This window comes from Lethenteron reissneri, chromosome 19 (assembly GCF_015708825.2).
Source record: "Lethenteron reissneri isolate LAM-NWPU_2019-01 chromosome 19, ASM1570882v1, whole genome shotgun sequence".
Lineage (NCBI taxonomy): Eukaryota > Metazoa > Chordata > Hyperoartia > Petromyzontiformes > Petromyzontidae > Lethenteron > Lethenteron reissneri.
The window spans coordinates 6,060,704-6,084,651 of NC_083797.1; the positions used below are offsets into that span (position 1 = coordinate 6,060,704).

Genomic DNA, 23,948 nt, shown 5'->3' on the forward strand with positions numbered 1-23,948 from the left:
TTATTCACTGAATTTTGTATTAAACATTTTCTATCTACGTGACTTTACCGAAAGAACCAAAGAATATTTGTTACATTATTCCAACGCTTCGCATTAAACATGGTTATTATATTTTGTTTCAGATTAGGATGACCAATAAAAATCTATCACTATATGAGCAGGTAAGTCTTTGAAATTGTTTATACTATAATTATTGTTGTACTTATTAAAAAAAACAATTTAAATAACTTATAATAAAAGTGCCTTGCCTTGTAGGTGGAACACATGTTTTAGGACAGTGGAAAAGATGAGATAATGGCAAATATATTACATTATTATCACTGCTCCCCAGTCATACTAAACATTAGTCACTGAATTTCAGTACTCATAACATAAAACATTCAATTTATTTCCATATATTCGACTAATGAAGCCTTTACTAGATAGACGTAAATTTTACAATCCAAAGCAAGCCTTTGAATTACAAGTTTAACGCAAAATAACATCTATAAATTGGAAATGTATAATATGTTTTAGTCCCTTAAAAGTGTCATGAGAGCAAATTCTAGAGTGTCCCGCTTGAGGGTATTTTGGCCTCCTCTAACCATACTTGCCCATTTTCTCGAAAGAGACACCTTTAACAGATGCCTGAATACTGAACATCAGTTGTACCTTTTACATATTTGGCGAGAAGAAGTAGCTCACAACTGCAAGGGTTGGTAGATCAATGCAGATTCGTGAAACTTCCAAACCATGATGGGCTGTGAGGTAAGCAGGAGGTAGACGGACAGAACAGAGAGGCGGGGGTGTTTACTCGCCTATATGGTTTGATTGAATTGCGGCCAATAAAAACATCACCATTATTAACACTGCCATATATTAAAAATATATATATACAGGAGGATAATATTTTGCTAAATTGTACTTCTGCAAAGCAGAGAGAGAGAGAGTTGGGTAGGTAATGTTTCTAAATTGCACTATGCAGTGAGGTGGCTGGAAAGTCCGGCGTCATACAAAGTTAAATTATCAACAGTTTTGAATGGACCTTTTAACCTTATACGATCATTGATGTGCAGATTATAACAATTTGAAGAGTCAGAAAATTGTAAATAAACTGATTGAATATTTCGTGGAACATATCAAACTCAAACACATGTTAGTTTCACTTACTCTTGAACTTACTCTTTCCAATGCATTTATACAATCAAACGTCCTTGCTTTGGCAAATCAAGTCACGTCCAACATGATGTACACCTGCACCATGATTTACAGTCAACTGAAATGTGGCCCTCCATTAAAACAATGTTGAAGTCAGAGCAAAGCACTTAGTGTTATGAACATAAATAAAGTATTTACATAAAATGTATGCAAGTGACTACATTCACCGATTCCATTCCCAGACAGTGCTCAAATCTAAATTTAACACAAAATCCACCACTACGGCCAAAACATACTTATTACACACGCGCAAACGTTTTATGACCTTTAAAAGGCATGGTGAAAATCTTTTTTAATTGTAAAGTGAATGCCTTAGCAAGTTTATAACATTTCCCTATAGGTTCCAATTATAGGGTAAGTTCATTAAAACAACAAAGGAGGGTTAACTGTACGTTTTATATTTATAAAAAATTGATTTGAAAGTTAAGAATCTTCCCCTCTGGGCTAAATAATTTTCTTGCAACCATACTTTTAAATTTAATTCAACTCAAACAACGGAGTTATTCTCAGATGCAATTTTCCTTATCAACATGAAAGAGTAAAAAATGAAATTGCTGGCAATGAATTTTATACGTTCACAGCCTGCGCAAATCTTTGTCATTTCCTATAACATAAATTTACAAAAACAAAGTCACAGAAGCTACCTATGTCATTTATATGCAAAGATGCATTGCACAATATTTTCTGAAACCGCGTGATAATGTGGACTACGTACGTATGTTGAACTTATTTCGCTCCACATGTAGCCAACCTTACTAATCGGCGTCACATAGGTATGTGCGGTTCGATACCTAATTGGAGGCATGTCCGATTCTACTTTAGATTGTGCACATGGGCTGGGTGGAGGAGAAAATTCAGGATGCAGAATTTGGCCAGCACTACCAGTCACGTTTCTTGGCCCTGAGAGGCCCCAACATTTATCTGTTCTCGGGACCCCCGGTAAGTGGCACCACCTTGTCTATCCTATAAACAGGACAGCTTCACCACCACCACCTCCCTCCCCTGTGTTGGCAGGACATAATAATGAATGGACGGTCATGGGCTAACAAAAATGAGCTCCTCCATCCACTGAGCCATCAGAGAAATCATTACAGAAAGATTTACGAGGCCTGCCGTAAAAAAAAAGATGTAATGGACAGATCAAGGGATCCCAGATGAACTAACTGCGCAAGCACCAAAGAAAGCAGCACAATACATCATTCATCGAATTGACAAATCAGATAAATGAGGCATCCACAAGAGCATTACTCCATGATAGAGAAATTGTGCTTCTGAAGCTGGTGGGGAAAAAAAATGTGAGATACAACTTAATGTTTGAAATGCTTTTGCCTTCATTCCATTTCTTGACCTGTAACGAAGTGTGATGTTTTGAGTAGTCCGCACAAGCGTAGAAAGCAACATCCATTAAGAACTGTTTAAATAATCTACTACGTGGCAGAGTTTAAATATTTGGGGAGGGATGGGGAGGGAGGTGCTGGAAATGTACGGAGTAATCATTTAACCTCATGTTATTTTGGCCAAAGTGTTGACATCTTATTTTTTTCGTGTCAACGCAGCTCAGCTTATGTGACTGGGCGAGAGGAGAGAAAATGTACGATCTGTGCGAAACGTTTCTGAAAACCCACAAGGTGCGTAACAGCTGCAGGTGTTGCACAGTTCAGCATTTTTTTTACATACTTAATTTTATTTATTTTTCGTTATTTCATTACCTTTCCTGTATACTTTGCAATGCCGTCGTGTTTTGTATTGTTTGTTGTACCTTTCTGACCGGCCCTTACTGGATATCAGTGGAAAAAGGGCTTCATAGCTCCAGGATAGATTCAGAGTCTGAAGTACAAATATATATATGTGTTTTAACATGGCAATCGAATGCGCAATTTATATCCTATCTCAGTGCACACAATGTTGTAAATGTATTTAATAAATAATGTAATAGCGCATTACGATTGATTGTTCTGAGCATCGATTAATGGATGCAATAAATCAATTGTAGTTCTCCATCAAAGGTGATCGGTGTGAGCATATACTCATATATCCATTTCTATTTTCCTGCCATCAGTGGGACCGATATTGACTGCATTTTCAACGATGGTCAATGAACACAGTATCTTCACCCGTAATTGATTTCCAAGCCTTGGTGGTCATAGTTCAAGGTTACGATGGACATATATGATGTGCATGTTTAACACGTAAGCTTTCGCGACCAATATTATCAATAATAGAGGTTTTCGGGTGGCGGGTTTAAGAGCACATTTATATTTAAGCAATCTAACCCAAAAACCTCTATTATGGATACTTTCTTGATGTTCTATCGAAATTAACATTGTCATCTGTCATTAGACGATACATCTACATGTTAATATGTAATAGCGCATTCTTGGCTCTTTCGGTAAAGTCACGTAGAAGGGAAACATTTGTATTATTATTTTATTATTTTATCGTTTCCCTTCTACTTTACCGAAAGAACCAAGAATATGAATCCCTGCAGTCACGAAAGCTTTAAATCAAAATGTAATAGCGAATTCTCAATTTCAATAAAATTACTGCACTATTGAGCATATGGTATCATTTGTCAACAATGTTTCATGCTCGGTTGTCTACCCACAGTATAAATAGGAACACAACACGGGCAGTTGATCAGCAAGTCACGTGTGGTGGGTTAAAGTGTAGGTACTACCACCTCTTCTAAGGCGTCTGACCATTGTGGAAGAGCAGGACAAAATAGATCTCGAGGGCTCTTTTGAGCTTCCTCTAGGCGAGGCCCTTCCACCAGCAGTCACATGAGCTATAGATTGCAACGCATTGCAGAGTTGCACCCTTAATTTAACCTTTTAAAACAAAGCAGAGGTTAACACGTATAACCACATAAGTGTTTCGTGGGAATTCTGCAAAGCAATATTCCATAATGTAAACGTTTAACCATTTTTCATATATTTTTTTAATTTTGATGAAGGCCTTTCACAGACAATGTATCATTTTAAGCCAATATCCTGTAACAATGGAATATATTACTGCTAATGTCTGAATTGATTTCTGTGTAATTGTTTTAAAGTGTATTTTGATTATTATTGGCAGACCGCACGCTCGTCGTGCTAAAATAAATTATAGCTGTGAGCTGGTTGGAGGCCAGTGTCAAATGCACAACAAGGCCACTGTGACCTATTGCTAATAGTAGAAGATTAACAAATCATGTATTTGATTTGAAGCAGCATCGCATCTTTGTCTGTGGGTCTGCCCCAACTGTTGCGTCCATTCCATGAGCCGGCAAAAAGAAATGCACGACGCAACAATAGTGCGCCAAACGCTGCGAAAAAAATTAACCCGTAAAAACAAAGTTTTTCACTCCAAATCCTTTATATGCGTGGCGGCTAGAGTCCTCTCGTCCTCTGGCTTGAGATGGCTACCACCTATGGGTCAGATGATTGTCTGCCAGCATTAAGCAATTGGTAATTAAATATTTAAAAAAATGTCCCTAAACAGTGTAAAATTTTGGAAAAATTTTGGAAAAATTTTACACGAAAATTTATTGTCACGCACAACGAGTCTGTGTGCAAAATGTCAGCTCGATTGGATCACGGGGAGTGGGTTAAAAAACGACCGAAAGATTTGCACGGTCGTAAGCAAGCAAGCAAGCACGCAAGCACGCAAGCAAGCACGCAAGGCTTGCCGCGTTGTTCGCTATTTTGTGGCTCGGTTTACTTGGCTGCGAATGAGCGGCGGCAGTCGGAGGCACTCACGCGCAGGCTTCCCCAGGAGGTTGACCTGCGCGACATGAGGCCGTGCTGTTTCAGCGTGCTGACTGGCACGGGTGACAGCCACTACTTCAGCACGGAGCTGGCGGGCGACATCGCACTCTGGGAGAAGGCGTATCAGCAGGCGCAGTTCTCCGAGGTGCAGCGAGTCGGGGTACGCTAGCACACGCAATGTGGTCCTCCGCGCTTCTGCTCCCCTAGGTGACGGTCGCTCAAGATCGGCTCCCCTCGTACCTTCCGACCGTGCTCATCAAACTTCAAAACATTCGAATCGGCAATAAACCCGGTTATTTAACAAGCGCGTTGCCTCGGTTGCAGATCGAACGGATGCAGTGTACACTTGCCTCGAGTGGAACATGCTGGAGGGGACTTTTGATCAATATGGGCATTCTCATGGAGTATATTATGTGCATACTCTTAGTTCTTTCGGTAAAGTCACGTAGGTAAAAAAATAAAATAATGTTTTATTTATTTGTTTAATTAATGTATTTATTTTTTTATTTATTTTTTACCTACGTGACTTTACCGAAAGAACTAAGAGTATGAATCCTTGCAGTCACGAAAGCTTCAAATCTAGAAATATTATGTGCAGTTTACATTCCCATTCTCGACACGTTGCAGAATTTAACATGAAGCACACCTTCTTGGTTCTTTCGGTAACTTTACCGAAAGAACCAAGAAGATGAATCCCTGCAGTCACGAAAGCTTTAAATCGAAAAATGAAGCACACCATTATATGCTAGACTTCCAATTGCGTTTTCGCCCAGATAACAGATACAATTTGCGTGCTTTGTACCGCACAATTTACTAGAGTGTGGAAATGTTTGCCGTACAATTAAAATAAACATCTCACAATAGTTTTGATTGTAACAAAACAAAGCATTTGTATTATATGTTTGCATACTCACATACTGGCAAAATCACGGTGTATGTAATTACAGACCAATTTTATCGGTGATGATTCTAGTAAAATATATTCAAGCACTGCAAAAGTACTCAAAGTATACACTTCGCGTAATCGGTGCAATCTAAAGTCATTACAGACACTATGTTGCAGCTATTGAATGTCTGCAAGTGAGTGGTTAATTATCATCACAACAGTCAATGTTCCAGAGGTGTCATATTGCTCTTCAAATAGATTACCCTGTTTTCATTCGGCTCACGAGTAGTGGGCATTTGCTAGTTGCAATCCTGGCCACATAAAATGCTGGCGAGAGTGAGACAACGGGAAACTCTTGGTGAATACTAACAAACCTTAATGCAGCACGAATGTTAGCTACATTTCATGTTATATCATTCTCTTCGTTGGCTAGACATGACACATTTACACCAGTGGTGACATGACCAAGCAGTAGGAGCATGTTTGCCGCTTGTTGCAGAAGTTCGCAAATCACAACCAGCGGCCACCCTGGTGAATACTGTGCTTGCATTAACCATAAACATGCCCCATCTGCCCCTTAGTAGACATTAGAGATCACGTGACTTGATTTGAAAAAATAGTAGGCCATGAGCGCTAGTGTTACGGTCCAAATTTGACAAATTTGAAAGTGATTTGCAAATTACTATTGCATATAGCAACATCGCCCCTCCTGTGAAACTCCTGCCGACTCACAATGGAGTCATCTGTGAAGCATCGCACCTTCGCCTTAGCCTTGCGCTGTGAGAATGGCGCAAATAACAAATGTGCATGGTTTGATTGACGCAGTGTGAAAAGCACGAGGGCACTACGCCGGACACGATTTTTGTGCAGTCCTAATATTTGTGGTTTTTCAACATTAATTGGTAGCACTCAATCCAATGCCAAGAGAAGGCGGAATGCCAAGCAGCAGTCCTTGAAGGAATGCTCATTAAATAAAGCATACATTATTCATGCACGAGTGCATAACTTGAGGCCAAAATGGTAAGAAACATTTAACATTTTACTAAATAAAAAAATCGTACTTTAAATTGCTCTTAAACACTGCAGAATTTACATTTTTATCTTATTAAATTAATAACGCATTTCAATCACCTGCACACCATGTTGACACTGGCATTAATGAAACACCATTTCTCATATTCAATAACCGTGTACAGAATTCAAATGTGCATTCTCAATTCAATTAACCTCTGACCACATCCTGCATACATTCATTTCTGAAACCTTGGCAGCAATGATATGTAAACGACGCCACAATTAACGTTATGGAGATGTCCGTATCTGATTTAACTAGCAGCTAATCATTTAAAAACACACAGCGTATGTCAATATCTGTTAACGATTATAATTCAATCTACAATCCTCATTTGGAAAAAGATGTAGATATTTCATTGGGTTACATTAGTACTCACATCACATTTTCTTTATAAAAACAAATGTTGCGTCTTTGTAGACTTAATGAGGTTGTAAATAGAAGTGGGCTCTTCGTGAAAAGCATAGCAGACTTTCACGGTCGTTTTACAAACCTAACTTTGATTTGTCCTACAGTTTATATGTTACACCAGAAATATCTTCCGACATCTGTTCGCGATATTCGTATCGATCTTGCGTTGTGAAAATTAGATTACAGTTTAATGGGAATTTTGCGCATGAACATTTCTTTTCAGAGCAAAACCTACAGCTGCGTATGGCGTGGTCACGCGACTGGGCTCACAGTAGATTTCAACCTGGGATTTGCTTGTTTTGAAGCCAACTCCAAGGTGACTTCTAAAGGTGTTCGCAAAATAATGTACACGAGTAGTGCGTTGTTTTTGAACTGTGCGCCTTTTGGCGTCATCTGGTCGAACATCATATGAGACTAGGCTCTAAAGAAAGCTGTCTCTGGTGTGGACCAATCAGTTTCAAAGACAATGCATACATTATCAGAGTATTGTTTTTTGTTTGCATTTGACTGCAAGTATTGTGGTTAATGTAAGCATGATTCCTTGCAAAAGGTGTCAGTTTTGTTGCCAGAAAAAAGGGGAAAACCGCTATTAGTATAATGTACACGAGTGTTGCAAATCCGACCGTCACTTATCCGCCCTGACCAATTAACCGTCCACACCCAACTGTCATGTTCTACAGACGTTCACAAATCAGACCTTTAAACATGTAGTAATATCTTCAAAATTTTGCGTACATCCTTTTACCTCTACAGCACACTAAACAATGTCCCCATGCTTAAATTGATTTGCACTTCATGTTTGCCCAGTAACCTGTTTGTGCACAGTCCGTTATTTTCTACAGATGTTCACATACTCTTTGGTTCTTTCGGTAAAGTCACGTAGATGAAAAATAATAATAAAATAATAATAAAATGAAAATAACTAAATTAAATCACGACGTTTCGGAGGCAACACATGCTTCCGTCATCGTGATTTAATTGACTTATTTTCATTTTATTTTTTATTATTTTTATTTTTCATCTATGTGACCTTACCGAAAGAACCAAAGAGTATGGATCCTTGCAGTCACGAAAACTTCAAATCTAGATGTTCACATATTTCAACTTTTCACATGTCTGCCTTGACCTCAGTCCCCAGAGAGCCAGTTATACTATGTTATATTACAAATATAAAAATATAAACATTGTTTGTTTCCACAGCAAGTATTTTGGCGGTACAAATTCTGCCAGCTGAAAGGTTCATCTGATGATGGGAAATCGAAAATAAAGTTTCTTTTTCAAAAAAACGACCCTAGATTGATAGAAACAAAGGTAAGATGGCTTTATGAATGCTCACTATTACTCTTGAACTTGCTTCATATGACTGATGGATAACTTCAAAACTCTGCTTTTTCATCACTATCATGATCAGCCATTATCAATCCACTGTTGGATGAAGGTCTCACCAAATGGACAGCACCTCGTCATGGTTCCGCAACGGAACAATTTCACCACTCCATCTCCACGGAGGCAAAAACATTTTAACGCGTTCCATCCTGCATTTTGTAATACAATTCTGAATTTCTGTATGAAACATTTTATCCAATTGTTGTTACGTGGTTTTACTGCCAACTTGCCATACTGCCGTATATTAATTACACGTACGTGAATATATAATTGTTAACAAAACTACGTGAACTACAAAGAAAATTAAACAATTACAAATGTTTCCATGTAATATATATAATCCTTTCTCAGGGTATCCCTGCTGTCTTATAATAGTTAGCACACTCGACTTAACATGCAGATGATGCGGGTTCAATCTCCTGGCACGGTAGTTGACACGATGGGCACATTTCTTAAATGCCACCGCCTCTGTCCGCTCGGCAGTATAAAAGGGTTCACTAGAGTTAGTCGATTGGCAGGTCGCGTGCGGTCGTAGCAAGTGTGGGCACTCCCACCTACAAGATATCTGGCTAACGTGAAAGGGTAGAAAAGTAGGCCAAGTATCCTCTAGTTGGGCTCAATAATATTTTGGAGGACCTTTCGATAGCAGTTGCATGATCAATTAAATCACACTTTACCTTTTACAAGATATGCATTCTTTTATTTTTTGTTGGGGGGGGGGGGCGGGGTGCAGAGACCCCAAATTAATACCCTCATTATAACCACTTTCCACCGGATTGACACAATATGGTGGAGGAGGGTTTGTGCTTCCTGTGTCTCGTGTGAATATCTCCGAGGCCCATCCGCCAGCAGTAAGACGAATAAGTCATTGCAGGACTGTGCCTTTCTAACCGTAACCTTTGACCTTGTTGTTTCAGGAGCTGGAGTTTCCCAACCTCGTGGCAGTGCTACATTGCATCCACTCATTCATCTCTGCCAAGGTGGCCCTGGTGGATCCGTTGTTTGTGGAGAGCCAATGCGGAGGGAAAATGCAAATCTGCTGCAAGTGAATCCGAGAGGGTTTAGCGATCCCCATTTGACGACTTGAAAACTGTTGACGAGCAAACAGGCCCTGCGAGGGTGGCCGAGAGACGGTGAGCCGAAGCTCAGCCAAATAACGACACCGATGTATAAAGAAGAGACGAGTTCAATTGGCGTTGATCCGCGTGAAGGAGGAAACGGCCGAGTGTTTTTGGCAAGCCCCGACTCCCTTCGATGGCTGCCCTGGGCAATGGACACGTGGCTCCAACAAACACAGAGAAGATGGGCCCAGCCAAAGGACATATACCCCCCCCCCCGCCCAGCCCCTACCGGGACACATGTACTGTATATGAATATATATTTATATATTTTTTCTATATTCAGAATCTTGTTATAGAAGTTTTGAAAAAAGGGGGTCACGATTCACAAAATGCCACCTAAACCACAACGTGATGCCTGCACTTTCTAGATAAACGGCTTTAAGTCGATCCAAGTGGATGGAGTAAGTGAAGCACTTTTGTGGTTTTGTGGGATTCGATTCTCTTTTCTTCTTGCATATCACATACAAATTAAGACCCTGGGCATACGTAAATTTCTTTAACGATTTACCCTCATGGTGTTACAACATCAACTGCGTAATCTTCACACTATTTCCGACTTGTATAAACACAGCAATATTTGTTACAATACAAATTCTGGTCCGTAACTTTTTACGCCGAACTGTTCACGTTGTCATGGATAAATGTGAGTCACGTTATCGCGTGAAACACTTTGTTACGAAGAAAATGTGGCCCCTTTTGCCCAATCCAAGCACAAACACTCGCATGGTAAGTCGTGGGTGTCGTGGCAAAATGGATATGAAAAAAAGACCCCAACACGCAACATCACTTTTACACGCGGTTTAGACAAGCCAAATCCCCGTTTAACCTTGTGCTCAAGATGGGTTTTTTTTTAACGGCATTTTTCCAAATCTCAGTTTTTCACGGCTGAATGAGTGCGGTTTAGCAAGCACGCCTTTTCATGTCAGCGCCATCAATTTGTTCTCAGATTGAAAGACAATCTCGGTTTAGAGCCAGCCGTACTCAGCTCCTGCACTTGTAGGTATTGCCTGCGCTCGGCAGCCCTGTAGCATTGACCTTGTTTAAAGGAAGAGGGGGAGGGGATACACAACCTCAGAGTGTGAAACAAACTTTTAAAGACATGTTAAATGCCAAACAGAACGAGTGACGATACGATCTGCGTTTGCCTGTTGTGCATACTGCTCCACGCTCTCGTCCCCGATGTATATGAACAAGGGCTGTGAAACCCATCGTTTAATTGTAAAAAAAAAAACCACGTGCATTTTTGTACAGCCATATCCAACTACCACCGACTGTATTCAAATGAGGCTTGCAAATTACAACACGGAGCCTTCAGCAAGTTGTGGGGTGGGAGGGTTTTCGGGGGGGGGGGGGGGGGGCTTACATCCTTGCATCCCCTCCACCCTCATTGGTAGGAGATCTGGCACTCATTGCTCGGCGCCAGGCGTGTTTCAGGGTGGGGGGGGTAGGGGTTGGTGGTGCAGAGGGCGCGTGGCGAACGCGGAGTCGTCGTCTTCACCCGCATCTCATCTCTACGTGGCCACGCACCAGTGGCTCTCTCTGCAGCCAGAGAGAGAGAGAGACCCACTGGTGGAGAAGGATGCGGAGCGGTGTGACCGGCGCGATCCGTCGCTCCGCTGTGCCCCAGTGACGGGAGGGCAGGCGGGCGGGTTGGCGAGCGCGCATTGCCCGCGGGCAATGTGCGGTGCCGCGTCCGTGAGGTTTGCTCCGCAGGCAAAAAGCGGAGGAGGGTTTCGCCCCCCCCCCCTGCCTCCCCCCCTGCCTCCCCCCCTGCCCCCCCCTGCCCCCCCTGCCTCCCCCCCTGCCCCCCCCCCCCACACACACGCGTGCGTGCTACGCTCTACCCCGAGTGCAAATGCGTTCGCCGTCGAGTGAACTGAACGTCGATGTCATTCCACATTACATTAATGCCAAAGTAGAGAAAATATATAAACTTAATTTGAATTCATAAATGAGGACCGATAAAGGTGACCTACGTAGAACGTGCGCTAATTAATTTTGTTTTACGTGTAAGTAGATATACCTAACAGTAATATGTGAAGCATATGCATTCCGCACACATCTTACATATACAGGGTAAAATTCTGTACTATAGGATTTTTTTTAACAAAGCCATACATTATTTGAATACCAAGTACTATATTGTTGTAGAATATCGCATGTTCCGTGCAGAGTGCATTATTTTGTTTTGAATATACAGTTGAACGCTTTGGTTTGGGAATAGAGTGTGTATCTTAATTTTGCATAGCACTGCATACAGATTATTACCGTATTCTCCAGATCATAATGCACGTTTTTCTGTATTTTAAATTAAAGGTTGAGGGGGGAATTCATCTTATTATCTGTCAGGGATTTGTATAATTTTATTGACCGGGGCATGTTTGGAGTGTCTTACTTTCCAGAGCATTTAATTATCCAGAGTATATGGTAATAACTAAACAGCAGTGGCATAATTATGTCTATTACATATGAAATTGTACATATCAGTGGCCCACTTCTGAGTGCAAATCCTGTTTATAAACACATTTTGATTGTATAAGAAATGGCACAGATACTTTTATCAGATGTTACTTAGCTTGAAAGAGCGTGTTTGTAATTACGTTTCTTCATATTAAGTGTTTTAAAATAAAGCACTTGTTAATGAATCTACTGTCTTACCCATATTTAATGTAAACTTGATTAAAAAAAGAGAATATTTTATTAAAACACTTTGCTGATTACCTGTATTCCGTATGTACTTCTTTGGCAATGTAAATTGTTATTATACTGGTAGGAACCTCCTGGTTACATCAGCCCAAAGGGGATTGTGTCCGTCCGTCGTGCATCCAAAAATTGGAGGGGTGGGGCTGGGTGGAGAGGGGAGGGTGGGGAGGGGCTGGGTGGGGAGTGTGGGGGGGCTGGGTGGAGAGGGGAGGGTGGGGAGGGGCTGGGTGGAGAGGGGAGGGTGGGGAGGGGCTGGGTGGGGAGGGTGGGGCTGGGTGGGGGGTGAGAGGGGTGGGGCTGGGTGGGGAGGGGCTGGTCACCCCGTGGTGCCCTTATAAAACTCAACGTTTAACCTACTCACGCCAGTTTGTGCCCACCCTCACAGTCGGCCATATTTACGGAATACACCACGCCGCCGTTGACCCTGGCCATTGATCGAGCAACCTAACGTTCCTACCAGCTCCCTCCGCAGGAATGTGTTTCAATAAGGCGCACTGTATATTTTTCTACGTGCACCGATATCAACAGCCATGATCAACCTACTGCTGGATTGAACGTTCCCTCAAGCTGTTGCGACCTCTCACAGTTCTTCGATGCAGCCATCGCACAAGCCGATCTCCTCGCTCCGTAAATCCCAAGTGCCACTTTGTTGTTAACCTTGAACACTGGTGATCACCTCTTCTAGCAAATGTGTCCAGCCAAAGCCCCACTCACTTCATTGAATTCGGAATACATTTTCTGGAGTCAATAGCCATTCCTTGTTTCCATGTCTATGTCTGCACCAAATCTGAGTTGGTTAAATGGCATGCCTGTATTTCTTCAAAGGATTTTTTTTATATATTTATAGAAAACATTCCTGCATGCCCTTGTGAATTACCATGGTGAAAGAGTGTCCTTCTTGTCGGACTCCGCTTCTCACATGTATTTTGCAACATGAGTCATACATCCTCAGTGGAGCTGTTGCATTTTTAATAATGGCTTTACTAGATGTTAAAATACTTTTTCTTCAGGTCTAGGTTTGTGAAAGCTCGGATGCCTGCATTGATATCCACCGAGCGAAACTATTTGGCGCAGAACGAGAAATCAGAAAAAAGCAGGACAGAGATGATTGAAGATGTCATAGCAGACGAATTGGAGCATTAGAGCAGCAAGATGGCGAATGATTAGAAATAAATGGTAGCCATTAGGGAAAATGATAGAGTCATATCTCATTATAGAATATAATCTTAAAGTTAGTTCAGTAATTTGAAGCAGATCTCTATTAAAACGTTATATCCCAAGAATCAAAGCATTTTTCAGATGAAGGGAGGAAGTGACAGACGTCATGCTTACAGAAGTAACCACTTCCCGTCACACAATGACAAAAATTAAAGCTCCTTGACCAGGTGGCATAACTGCGGACATCAAAGAAGCGGGACCATTTGATGGAACAAAATTATCAGACATTTAATAAATGTTTACACAGAAATTAAGTGCGTCAATCCCTGTAATGATGCCTCAATCATTATTCTATTAAAAATAGTGATGACACTGACTTGCAGAAGCACTGCAGTACACTGTAAGTGCATTTATAAATGTACAACTCGTATTACCTCAATTATCACGAGTTGGAATGACGACATATGGGAATCATGGTAAATTCTAGTATTCAAAATGTGTCCCTATGATCTTAACCAGTTCCCTCTCATAGGTTATTCTACTGGAAAGCATGGTTAACAGTCATGACTGGAAGGCAATGCCAGTTTTTTACATTGCCAATTAGTCACCGACACCTATACATTACATCAATCCTCCTCAAAAACATGTGGAACTTTACATGTATACATGTTTTATTCATCTCACAATAATGTGCTATTGTGAATTCTCCCGCACTGAATGAATACAGTCTCCATTGACAAAGTTGAGCCGTGTCGGCGGGCTTTGTGCAGAGAAGCGTCAGCGGGCGTCACGAACGGCAGCCGAAAGGACGCGCGAGTCAAACTGACCCTCGCAAAGCATCGGGGCGTTTCGTGCAGCAGAGCCATCAAAACGGGCGAACGAGCTTAGCGTAGGTGCACAGAAGCAATTGTGCTGTACCACGGCTACCCGGCATCACTGGACGAGATCCCAGCCGGCTGTGGTGGGCATGACGGAACGCGAACGAGCCACGGACCGTCCGGTCTCCAGCAAGCGGGCATGAAGGTCAACTCCCCCACGTGCACTCCCCGCCGCTGCCACCCCCCCACTCGGCCCATCCTCCTCTATTTCTCGCAAGCCTACCACCCACAGGGGAGCAAGAAATGATCAGGCGTCTCGTGCAAAACCTCAGAAGTCAACTTGACCCCGAGGCGAGCCGATGGTCCCTGGGCGTGGGCTGTGCGGTTGAGAGTGACGTGCGTGCAAATGGAACCATTTTAGTTGCCCCGTGTTGTGCTTGAAAAGCATGCGTGGAACTCCTTGGATATTATGCACGTGCGTTGAATTTCTTTTCGCTTCGTACGTAGCCAACCGCGCTAATCGGAGGGGTGGGGGAAGGACAACAAGCTAAACGCAAAAAGCATTTCCAAAGAAATGAGTTTGACATCTGGATTTAAAAGCACAAAGCTTCAGTGGCTTCGTAATGTTGGAAGGAAGAGCGTTCCAGACGGCCGCAGAAGTGCATCTGAAAGCGCGCGATGTAGTGACCACAATGGTGGTTTAATACAAATGTAGAAAGCTGAAAATTATTTCACTTAGTAAAACAGAATTGTCGTGTGCTATTGACAAAAAATATCATACTTGAGGCTCCATTTTATGCAATCCGTAGGTTTGGGTCTATTTTGTTTGTTCCACAGATGATCCCAATTAGCCAGTTTCCCGGTGAATGAGCAGAGCAACAATAAAATAAAGACAAACAAGTCAATATCGCAGAGAACGCGTCCTGGGTCCTTGAGGAATATCGGACAGCGAACAAACGAGGTAGTTAATTGTCGTAAACGAAACACACACAGATCAAACAAGCTGTGCAAATTCCATATGAGAGCAAGAGGTGCGAGAAAAGGTTAGGTAGAGGTGTAATTAAGCTCTATATTTTATTCTTGCCATGACACAAATAGACGCCATTGAAAAAAACGACAATGCAAGCATGTGGGAGCAAGAGATGCCAGAAAAGAAGTTTGGTACAGGAAGGTGAAAACTGAATCGACTTCCAGAGATAAAGGAATACAAGTGAGAAGGCATATTTTCTTAAAAACAATGTTTATTGGTGTGGCATTAGATACTGCATTGAGAAATGCTAAAACAACTCCTCTATACGTAATACATAACTGCAAAGGAGCTTATTTCAATTAACAAGTTATATTAAAAGCATTAACAAATGTATTTTTTTTCAGTTGACATGGCTTATTATGATGGTGTTACCTTTGGTAAAAATTACTAAAGTACTGGCATCGTATGTAGTAGCTTCTTTTAACAAGAGTAGAATTTCTCTCATCTGCAGCGAAGTGAGGACAGGCATCACTGATCTTATTGTCTGCAATGTTGTCAACAAATGTACTCCAATTTATGTAAAAGAAAGTAACACGGATAAATGCAAATAATAGGATGAATTTTCCACACGACCATATTTATCCACTTAACACTGGCGGATAATAAGAGGCTTTTCTGCAATACAGAACTGGAAGTAACCTAAGATAATCACGGATAATAGGAAGATCGCGGTTGCAGATAGTGGACCTTATAGGTTCCAAAGACGATAAGAGTCGTGGGTGATAGTGCAGCAGATGAGAGTTCAACTGTTTACAAAACCAGAGATCACCGTCATTTCCTTCACAACTGTGGAAGACCATACCTACAGTATATTAGTACAATACAAGTATGACCTTGTACTTAACTACTTATCATATCTATCAAGAGACATTGAAAATATTGAACATTGAACAAAACTTACAAAAAGGAGAAATGACCATGGAATTTGATTTCCATTAAAAAACACATTACATGATGGTAAAAATGCACCTTTGTATAATTTGCAATCACTTCCGTATTCTGCAACATAATCTGTAGCACGTGAAACCAGAATGGGGGGAATTGTGCATACAGGTCAATGATATTCAGGAGAGGAGAATGATCGAATGACAAGGAAACGGCAGTGGTGTTTCATGTTCACGTATAGACTCATTGGCCTTGGATGACACAACGTTACTATACTTTACTATGGTTAATGGTCAGGAAAAAATTACACTGAATATCACAGGCACTGGGTATAATACTGGTTTACACCACCGTCAATTGTTTGCCGTACACATATTTACGACTTTTGTGTAATGCGTTAAAACGGTTCAAACACGTGTTCACCTTTTCGTCCTTGTACTGTGTTCTCTGTATATGACTGAGAATGAAAAATGTAAGTACAGTTTGCGTACTTATAACCTGAGTAATCATTCCACTTTTGTCATGTCATATATACTCACAAATGACAAATACTCCCCACTTAAATTGCCACTTAATTCAATCATGCACAGAGGCACGTTGATGTTCACAGACCGAAGCACTTCCCAGTTACAACATTGGGGTTCCAACTTACTGCATATGAACTGAGACGGTGCATCGTGCAGCAAAACACTTTCACTCCAAATGTCGATTAAGAATCAAGCATATTCCAGAATTGCATGATAATTTTACACATTACTCCATGTGCCATTTACTCAATAGTTCCATTTTCTTCAAATATGGTTGTTTTCCAAAGGTAGTACAAATGAGATGTAGTATCTCATTCATTACAAGAACTTATCCTACCATGCCTTGCTACAGATAGGATAAGCAGTATATATATTCGTTCAAGATCAGTTATGTAAAAATGACAACGAAGCAAGAAACGTACGATTTGTCGAAGTCTTCACATTGTCGAGTCAGATTACTTCAGGATATTCGTGACAGACTGGGCAGCACTGACCTGCCATTTTTACAGGGTTGGGGCAGGTTGCTTGAGGGCAGGTTTCAATGAGGCACATCACCTGCCCGTCCTGCCAGGGGAAATAAATGGCAATACTTTTTTAGTTTCATGACCGCCTTCCAGAAATGCGCTAGGACCCCACAGGATTGTAAATATTTTCGGAGCACAAATCTCTAAAAAGATATACTATATATATACACGAAGCATGTGCGGAAAATCATTCCAGGAACCTGAATCACATGTTACACTCATGAATTCTGCCGAGATTCCAAATCCACAAAACAAACTGAAGATAAATTTCGATTTAAAGCTTTCGTGACTGCAGGGATTCATCTTCTTGGTTCTTTCGGTAAAGTCACGTAGAAGGGAAGTAATAAAATAATAAAAATAAAGCATAATAAAACAATTCTCACGACGTTTCGGCCACAACGCAAGCAGCCGTCCTCACCTCACCTGAGGACGGCTGCTTGCGTTGTGGCCGAAACGTCGTGAGAATTGTTTTATTATGTTTTATTTTTATTATTTTATTACTTCCCTTCTACGTGACTTTAACAAACTGAAGATAGTGTGTGTATATGTATCAAGTGGGAAGTGGTAGCGTCGTGGTTTGCACATCGCTCTACGAACCAGCGACCCACTGATGACTAACATCAGTGATGAATATCTGAACCGGTCCTGGGCCTCCCGTAGGTCAACTAAGCCTTAAATGAGCACCTGATACACGTGTACAAACATCAGTACTGAGGAGACAAAGGCGGCGACGAGTGGTGTTGGCCACCCGCCGTCTTGGGTGCTGTGCCGGTCTTAATAGGCGCTTGCTAACAGCACCAACAGCCTGTTAACAGCTATACGGGGGATCTTTTTCGTTGTTGTATGATCTACCCTACTGGGCAGTGAAAAACGTTGCCATTACCAGTAGCCCCTGTGGTTAGAGAGAGCCCTGGTCGTTTCACATTGTGGACTGCTCAGGTAAAGGTTTTTATCAAAGGTTGATAAGCAGCACATGACACCTATGCCCAACAGTCCTTTAGAAGAGAACATTTTATGGACGATTGCTAAGAATTTGTAACCAAATCCATTAATACGATTTATCAAATGCATAACAATGTAGAAATCGTTAAATTAAACTTGGTACCACAGGACCGTGAGGAACGGTGGCAATGTGAGGAGGCCTTCGATGATGACGACTTACACATTAAGTTAGAAGGCAGTGAGGTTTTTGTAATTCTAGCATGTTTTTACAATTGTATGTTTAATATGATTTCTACAAATTAACAATTGACAGGTATAACATCAATTTATCCTGACATAACGTTATCACACAAATATTTGTCTTTTTCCAGTATTGACGCAATTGTTATTAGCTGAATATTCATAACATGTATTAATTAAAATCTACATTGAAACTAATTTCTTGAGAACTACTTTTTGGGTTTAGTTTGGTTGTCCTTCCCCCACACCTCCAATTAGCACTGTTGGCTACGTACAGTGCAAAAGAAATTCAACATACATACATTCCAAATAGTCCAATATTTTTAAGCAAGCACATTTAAGTTCCTACTGTAGCCAGCATTTGTTTTTTTTATTAATGCAATGCTCAGAAACCATACAAATAAAGTTTTAAGACTGGCATTCATGTCACAGAGAAAGTACATTTGTAACCTTTCGAAATAGTCCCACGGCTGACTGACACGTCGTTCGAAACTCCCGTCACTCAAACCGCTGCAAATAGAGTACGCGGCAGTCCGGAATATGAAGACTCATGACGTAAAAACTAGATCCGAAGCTTTCGTGACTGCAGGAATTACGCTTTCGGCAAAGTTCGGTAAAGTCACGTAGAAGGGAAGTAATAAAATAATTTAAAAAATTGTAAAAATAAAACATAATAAAATAATTCTCACGACGTTTCGGCCACAACGCAAGCAGCCGTCCTCAGGTGAAGACCAGGTCTGTCGGGAAGACAGCGTCGGGAAGACAGCCCCATTCAGACGCTGTCTTCCCGACAGACCTGTTCTTCACCTGAGGATGGCTGCTTGCGTTGTGGCCGTAACGTCGTGAGAATTATTTTATTATGTTTTATTTTTATTATTTTATTATTTCCCTTCTACGTGACTTTACCGAAAGAACCAAGAAGATGAATCCCTGTAGTCACGAAAGCTTCGGATTTAGTTTTTACGTCATGGTTTTTTCGGTAAAGTCACGTAGAAAATCTAATCAAATATTATTATTTTATTAGATTTTCTACGTGACTTTACCGAAAGAACCAAAGAGTAACTCATAACGTAGTCGTTGACACACGTGCGACCAAAGCTTCCGCTAATGCCCATACCTTGCACTGACACTTGGTACACTCGTCCTTGTTCCAACTGCTCCCCTCGCTCTGTCTGCCTCCCTCCGTGGTGATGCAACTTTCTCGACGCAAACGCGACTCCAACACTCTGATCTGTCTCGGTGTAGAAGAAGAAGAAAGCACAAAGCATTTTTCGATTTAAAGCTTTCGTGACTGCAGGGATTCATCTTCTTGGTTCTTTGGGTAAAGTCACATAGAATGGAAATAATAAAATAACAAAAATAAAACATAATAAAATAATTATTTGGAAATTTAAAAAAACTTAATAAAATAATTATTTTATTATGTTTTATTTTTGTTATTTTATTATTTCCATTCTACGTGACTTTACCGAAAGAACCAAGAAGATATAAAGCTCTTTTTTCACAGATGTCCAATTGTGGCGGGTAAGAGCATTACAACCAACAAACAATACAAAAGCACGATAGGAGTGTCAAAGGTAAACAAATCACTTAAACACATTCAAATACAACTAAAACATCCCCATCCTACCAGACAAAGCCCGCGGAGGTATTAACTTATTTTTCAAAAGCGACGTGCCACAAATGATAGCTCAACAAAGTGGCTTTGTCATCTGGACATTCATAGCAGTCTATACACGCATGTGGGCTATGCCTGGTTTTCTCACGGATGCTGGGCAGCCCTTAACGTGCAAGTCGGATGCAGAATCATCCCGGCTATTCTAGCATCGGATAACATCAAGGCTGTGTTTTTTTGTTGTAAAAAACACCGTGAGAAAAGGGGGGGGTGGGAATTTGAGAAACAATGCCCATTGTTTCAACGGCTGCAATCAGAAGATGGACTAGAACCAGGGACCTCCGGATTGCAAGTCGAGTGTGCTAGCAGTTGTATTGCCAGCAGCTGCCACACACGAAGTAATATCAGTTCTAAAAATGTCTAGATTATAAAAATTACAATTAATGCGATGTGCGCTTGCATGTATGCGGCATACTAACGCCGAATAAATGTCTACTGCTCATTAAGCGGACGCACCTGATTCCGCAGGGATGCTATTGTGTTGTGGACGTCCAAGACGAAATCTTTGTAGCCACCAAAGCTCCCGGCGTCTCCTTCAATCGTGGCATTGCTGGGCTTCTCTTTGTTTCTGTTCGACAGTAAAACAACAGTCAGGATGCTGCCTTTAACCAGCAGATGAAATAAACCGAGATTTGCTGACTCAAGTTCCCATGCATAATTCATGCATTCTAGATTTGAAGCTTTCGTGACTGCAAGGATTCATATTCTTAGGTGTTTTCGGTAAAGTCACGTAGGTAAAACATTAAAATTAATAAAAGTAAAATAAAATATAAATAAAAATCACGACGTTTCGGAGGCAACAAACGTCGTGATTTTTATTTTTTATTTTATTTTACTTTTATTAATTTTAATGTTTTACCTACGTGACTTTACCGAAAATACCTAAGAATATAATTCATGCACCGTGTCTTTCTCGACCCACTTGCGAAAGCACAACGACTCCGTCAGCGTAAGGCCATAGCACTGTCATCTCTATGTGACCGCTAGTGGGGCGGACATGACGGCTCATCACACATGGGAGCTTTCTCAACAGATCGTGCGGAACACACATCGTTGGTGAGTCAAACACCATGGACAAGTTCAAAGTTGACGTGATCAATGGCATCTCAATCTGCTTTCATGCAAACCACCCTCGTCGGGGATAGTGCATGCTATGACTTCAAATACATTTCTGTTTCCGTGTTGTTGAGCCAGTCAATATGTTTAATGAAGTGGAAGGTAGTCAAGGTCAGTGTTTCCCAGGTGCATTTTGGCAGCCGGAGAATACACATTCCGCGGGCTTTCCACTCACCGTCGAAAAACACGCGGTGGCATTTGCATTGCGCGATTTCCTGCTGCAAAACTAAGACGGTGGATTCGTGCATAGCTTTACCGAGTCAATGTGTGCCGAGCAAAGTAAAATGAGTTCCGTGCTCTACCGAAGAGATGTCGCCCGTTTTTGTTTCCTCCGGCTCGGCTGATCTTCGGGGAAGCTGAATTCCGTTGAGCGTCTGGTTCTGAAGTGGCCAGAGATGGCTCGAAACTGCCCCCTTGTCCGGCAATCTAACACATTAAGAAGGTGAAAAAAGCATTGGGATATCGATTCAAAGCAACATGAGGGAGGGGTGTAAAAGGTGTTGCCCTGCAATTTCTTTCTTACGCAACTGCTGGTTGAAGAGCGCCCACGAGAGGAAGCTCAAAAGAGCCACTCTTGAGGGTATGTCATCCAACTCTTCCACGCTGGCTACAATCAGAATCTTTATTTACCCTAGAAGAATCCGATTTGCTAAAAAGTTTTTTTTTTCTCACCGATGTCCAGTAAAGGGGTGGGGGGGGGGCAGGTCTTTAAGTTGCAACAACAAATAACAATAATAAAAAACGAGAAAAAAAATCTTGGTAGAGTTGAGCGTTACCCACACTTCACCCAGCCACGCGCGGTCTGCCGATCGGCTTAACTGCGGCGCACTTCGTTGTTGCTGCTGGGTGGACGGAGGCAGGTGTGGATGCAAGAAATTGCCACGGATGCATGGGGAGCTTCTTTTGCACCGTACGCGGTCAACTGTGCTCATAGGAGGTGCCACGGCGTTGTATCGAATCGAGCTGGCAAGTCCAGTTTGCTCACCATTAGGCCACAGAAGCATCACTTACGTTACTCCGTACATGAAACAGAAATCGTAAATGTTATGAATTGTCTTTTTTTTGTAATGGGCACTTATCTAAAGTGTTTTTTTAATGTTTAAAGATGAAGGTGCTCATTACAGGCAACATTTACACGCATTGTAATAATATTGCAATCATAAATCGTCGGTGGTAATAAAAGTATAACCACGTTTCTGCAGTCGGAAACAGCTGAGCGTAAAAATGTACTGTGCCAGGTTGACGCTGTTGTGCCGTACTGCTCTGCGATGTTTTTCGGGTTGTACCACGCGAGCTTCAGGGACGAAAACGTCGGACATCACGCCCAAGAACGCGTGATGCAACGAGAAATAACATTAGACGGCTAAGGATGACAGCTCATGAAAAATATGGAACGAGACACGCGGATAAAATTACTTTGTGTTGATGCAAAAACTCGCTGCGACAGAGCTGGAATGGCGGGGGAGGAGGGCACTTTGTTAATACAGATGCAGTCAGCTGTCGGGATATTCAAATCAGCTTCACATGATACGCACACTTCCTCGTCATGGACAGCTCTGAGTAGCGTCCTGCGTAACATCGCAAATTTCTCCTCGACACAAGTAATCCTGTAAAACAGCGCATGTCTCGTTAGCAGTGCTGCAAAATGGTAGTGTTAGAAAGGTCACATCGGTGTGCTCATCATTTATCACTCCGATGACAGATTTGGAGCAGTGGTCCTTGCATTGCTGAATGAATGGGATTCTCTGTTAACTCCCGCAGACTGGCGATCCATAGTCCATCACAATTAGTTTCGTAGTGTTTTCTTTCTACCTCGTTATTGTAACTGACAAAGAAGAGATGCAAAGCCATTTTTGTGATTTTTTTTCACCGCTTCTAAAAAAAAAATGTCTATAAGCACCGATGATTTACAACTCCAAGCTGTTAAGATCCGTAAGAATTTGTGGAATTGGTTTTTCCCCAACATTTTCATCAATAAAAACAGGTTTTAAAGTAAATTGCACAGGCAAAAGGTTAAAAGCAATCAATTTCATCAATGAAAACTACCTGCCCCTCTTCTTCGGCCAACATCATGCGAATTTTAAACACGCTTAGCCTTTCTCGAAACTCTTAATTGACAAAATGTTATCAACGGAGTGGTGAAAACCCCTTGTTATTTGTTAGGAGGCCAAGACTAACCCAAAAACAAACATCAACATCATCCCGCCCTTTGGGAGGCAGAAGAAAGTCCACTTTACCATAAAGCAAGGACTTCCCCGTGGTATTTAGACACCCCCTGCCCTGCATGCCCTCTATCCGCTAGCTCCACACATTCCCAAGTGCCCTTCTCTTTAAATCAGACCGTCAGCAACTGGCCCACAAATAAAGCATGGAACCCATATGACTGCAAATTCAGCACTGGCCTCTACACCCCTTCACCTATAATTCTCAACTTCTGGGGATACACTTATATATATCAATATGAAATATACTGGGAAGGCTCCCTATGCGTCCCTTTAAAAATATCCAACA

General features: G+C 41.5%; 2 protein-coding genes across 4 annotated transcripts in view; one reads left to right on the forward strand and one right to left on the reverse strand.

Annotated features, from left to right (window-relative positions):
• The window catches only part of LOC133344199 (gamma-2-syntrophin-like), a 152,887-nt gene extending 141,716 nt beyond the window's left edge, over window positions 1-11,171 (forward strand). For both annotated transcript variants that reach the window (XM_061554238.1, XM_061554239.1), the window contains exons 12-18: window positions 123-161; window positions 2,020-2,136; window positions 2,754-2,825; window positions 4,951-5,103; window positions 7,536-7,628; window positions 8,513-8,623; window positions 9,616-11,171. In XM_061554238.1, the coding sequence (XP_061410222.1) occupies window positions 123-161; window positions 2,020-2,136; window positions 2,754-2,825; window positions 4,951-5,103; window positions 7,536-7,628; window positions 8,513-8,623; window positions 9,616-9,747 (717 nt within the window). In that variant the 3' untranslated portion in view covers window positions 9,748-11,171. The remainder of the gene's footprint in view (window positions 1-122; window positions 162-2,019; window positions 2,137-2,753; window positions 2,826-4,950; window positions 5,104-7,535; window positions 7,629-8,512; window positions 8,624-9,615) is intronic.
• A 4,550-nt stretch (window positions 11,172-15,721) lies between these two features.
• Window positions 15,722-23,948, reverse strand: part of LOC133344202 (peroxidasin homolog) — a 65,158-nt gene continuing 56,931 nt past the window's right edge. For both annotated transcript variants that reach the window (XM_061554243.1, XM_061554242.1), the window contains 4 exons: window positions 21,740-21,863; window positions 20,778-20,889; window positions 19,764-19,877; window positions 15,722-17,504 (listed from right to left, as the gene is read on the reverse strand). In XM_061554243.1, coding sequence (XP_061410227.1) covers window positions 17,391-17,504; window positions 19,764-19,877; window positions 20,778-20,889; window positions 21,740-21,863 — 464 coding nt within the window. In that variant the 3' untranslated portion in view covers window positions 15,722-17,390. The remainder of the gene's footprint in view (window positions 17,505-19,763; window positions 19,878-20,777; window positions 20,890-21,739; window positions 21,864-23,948) is intronic.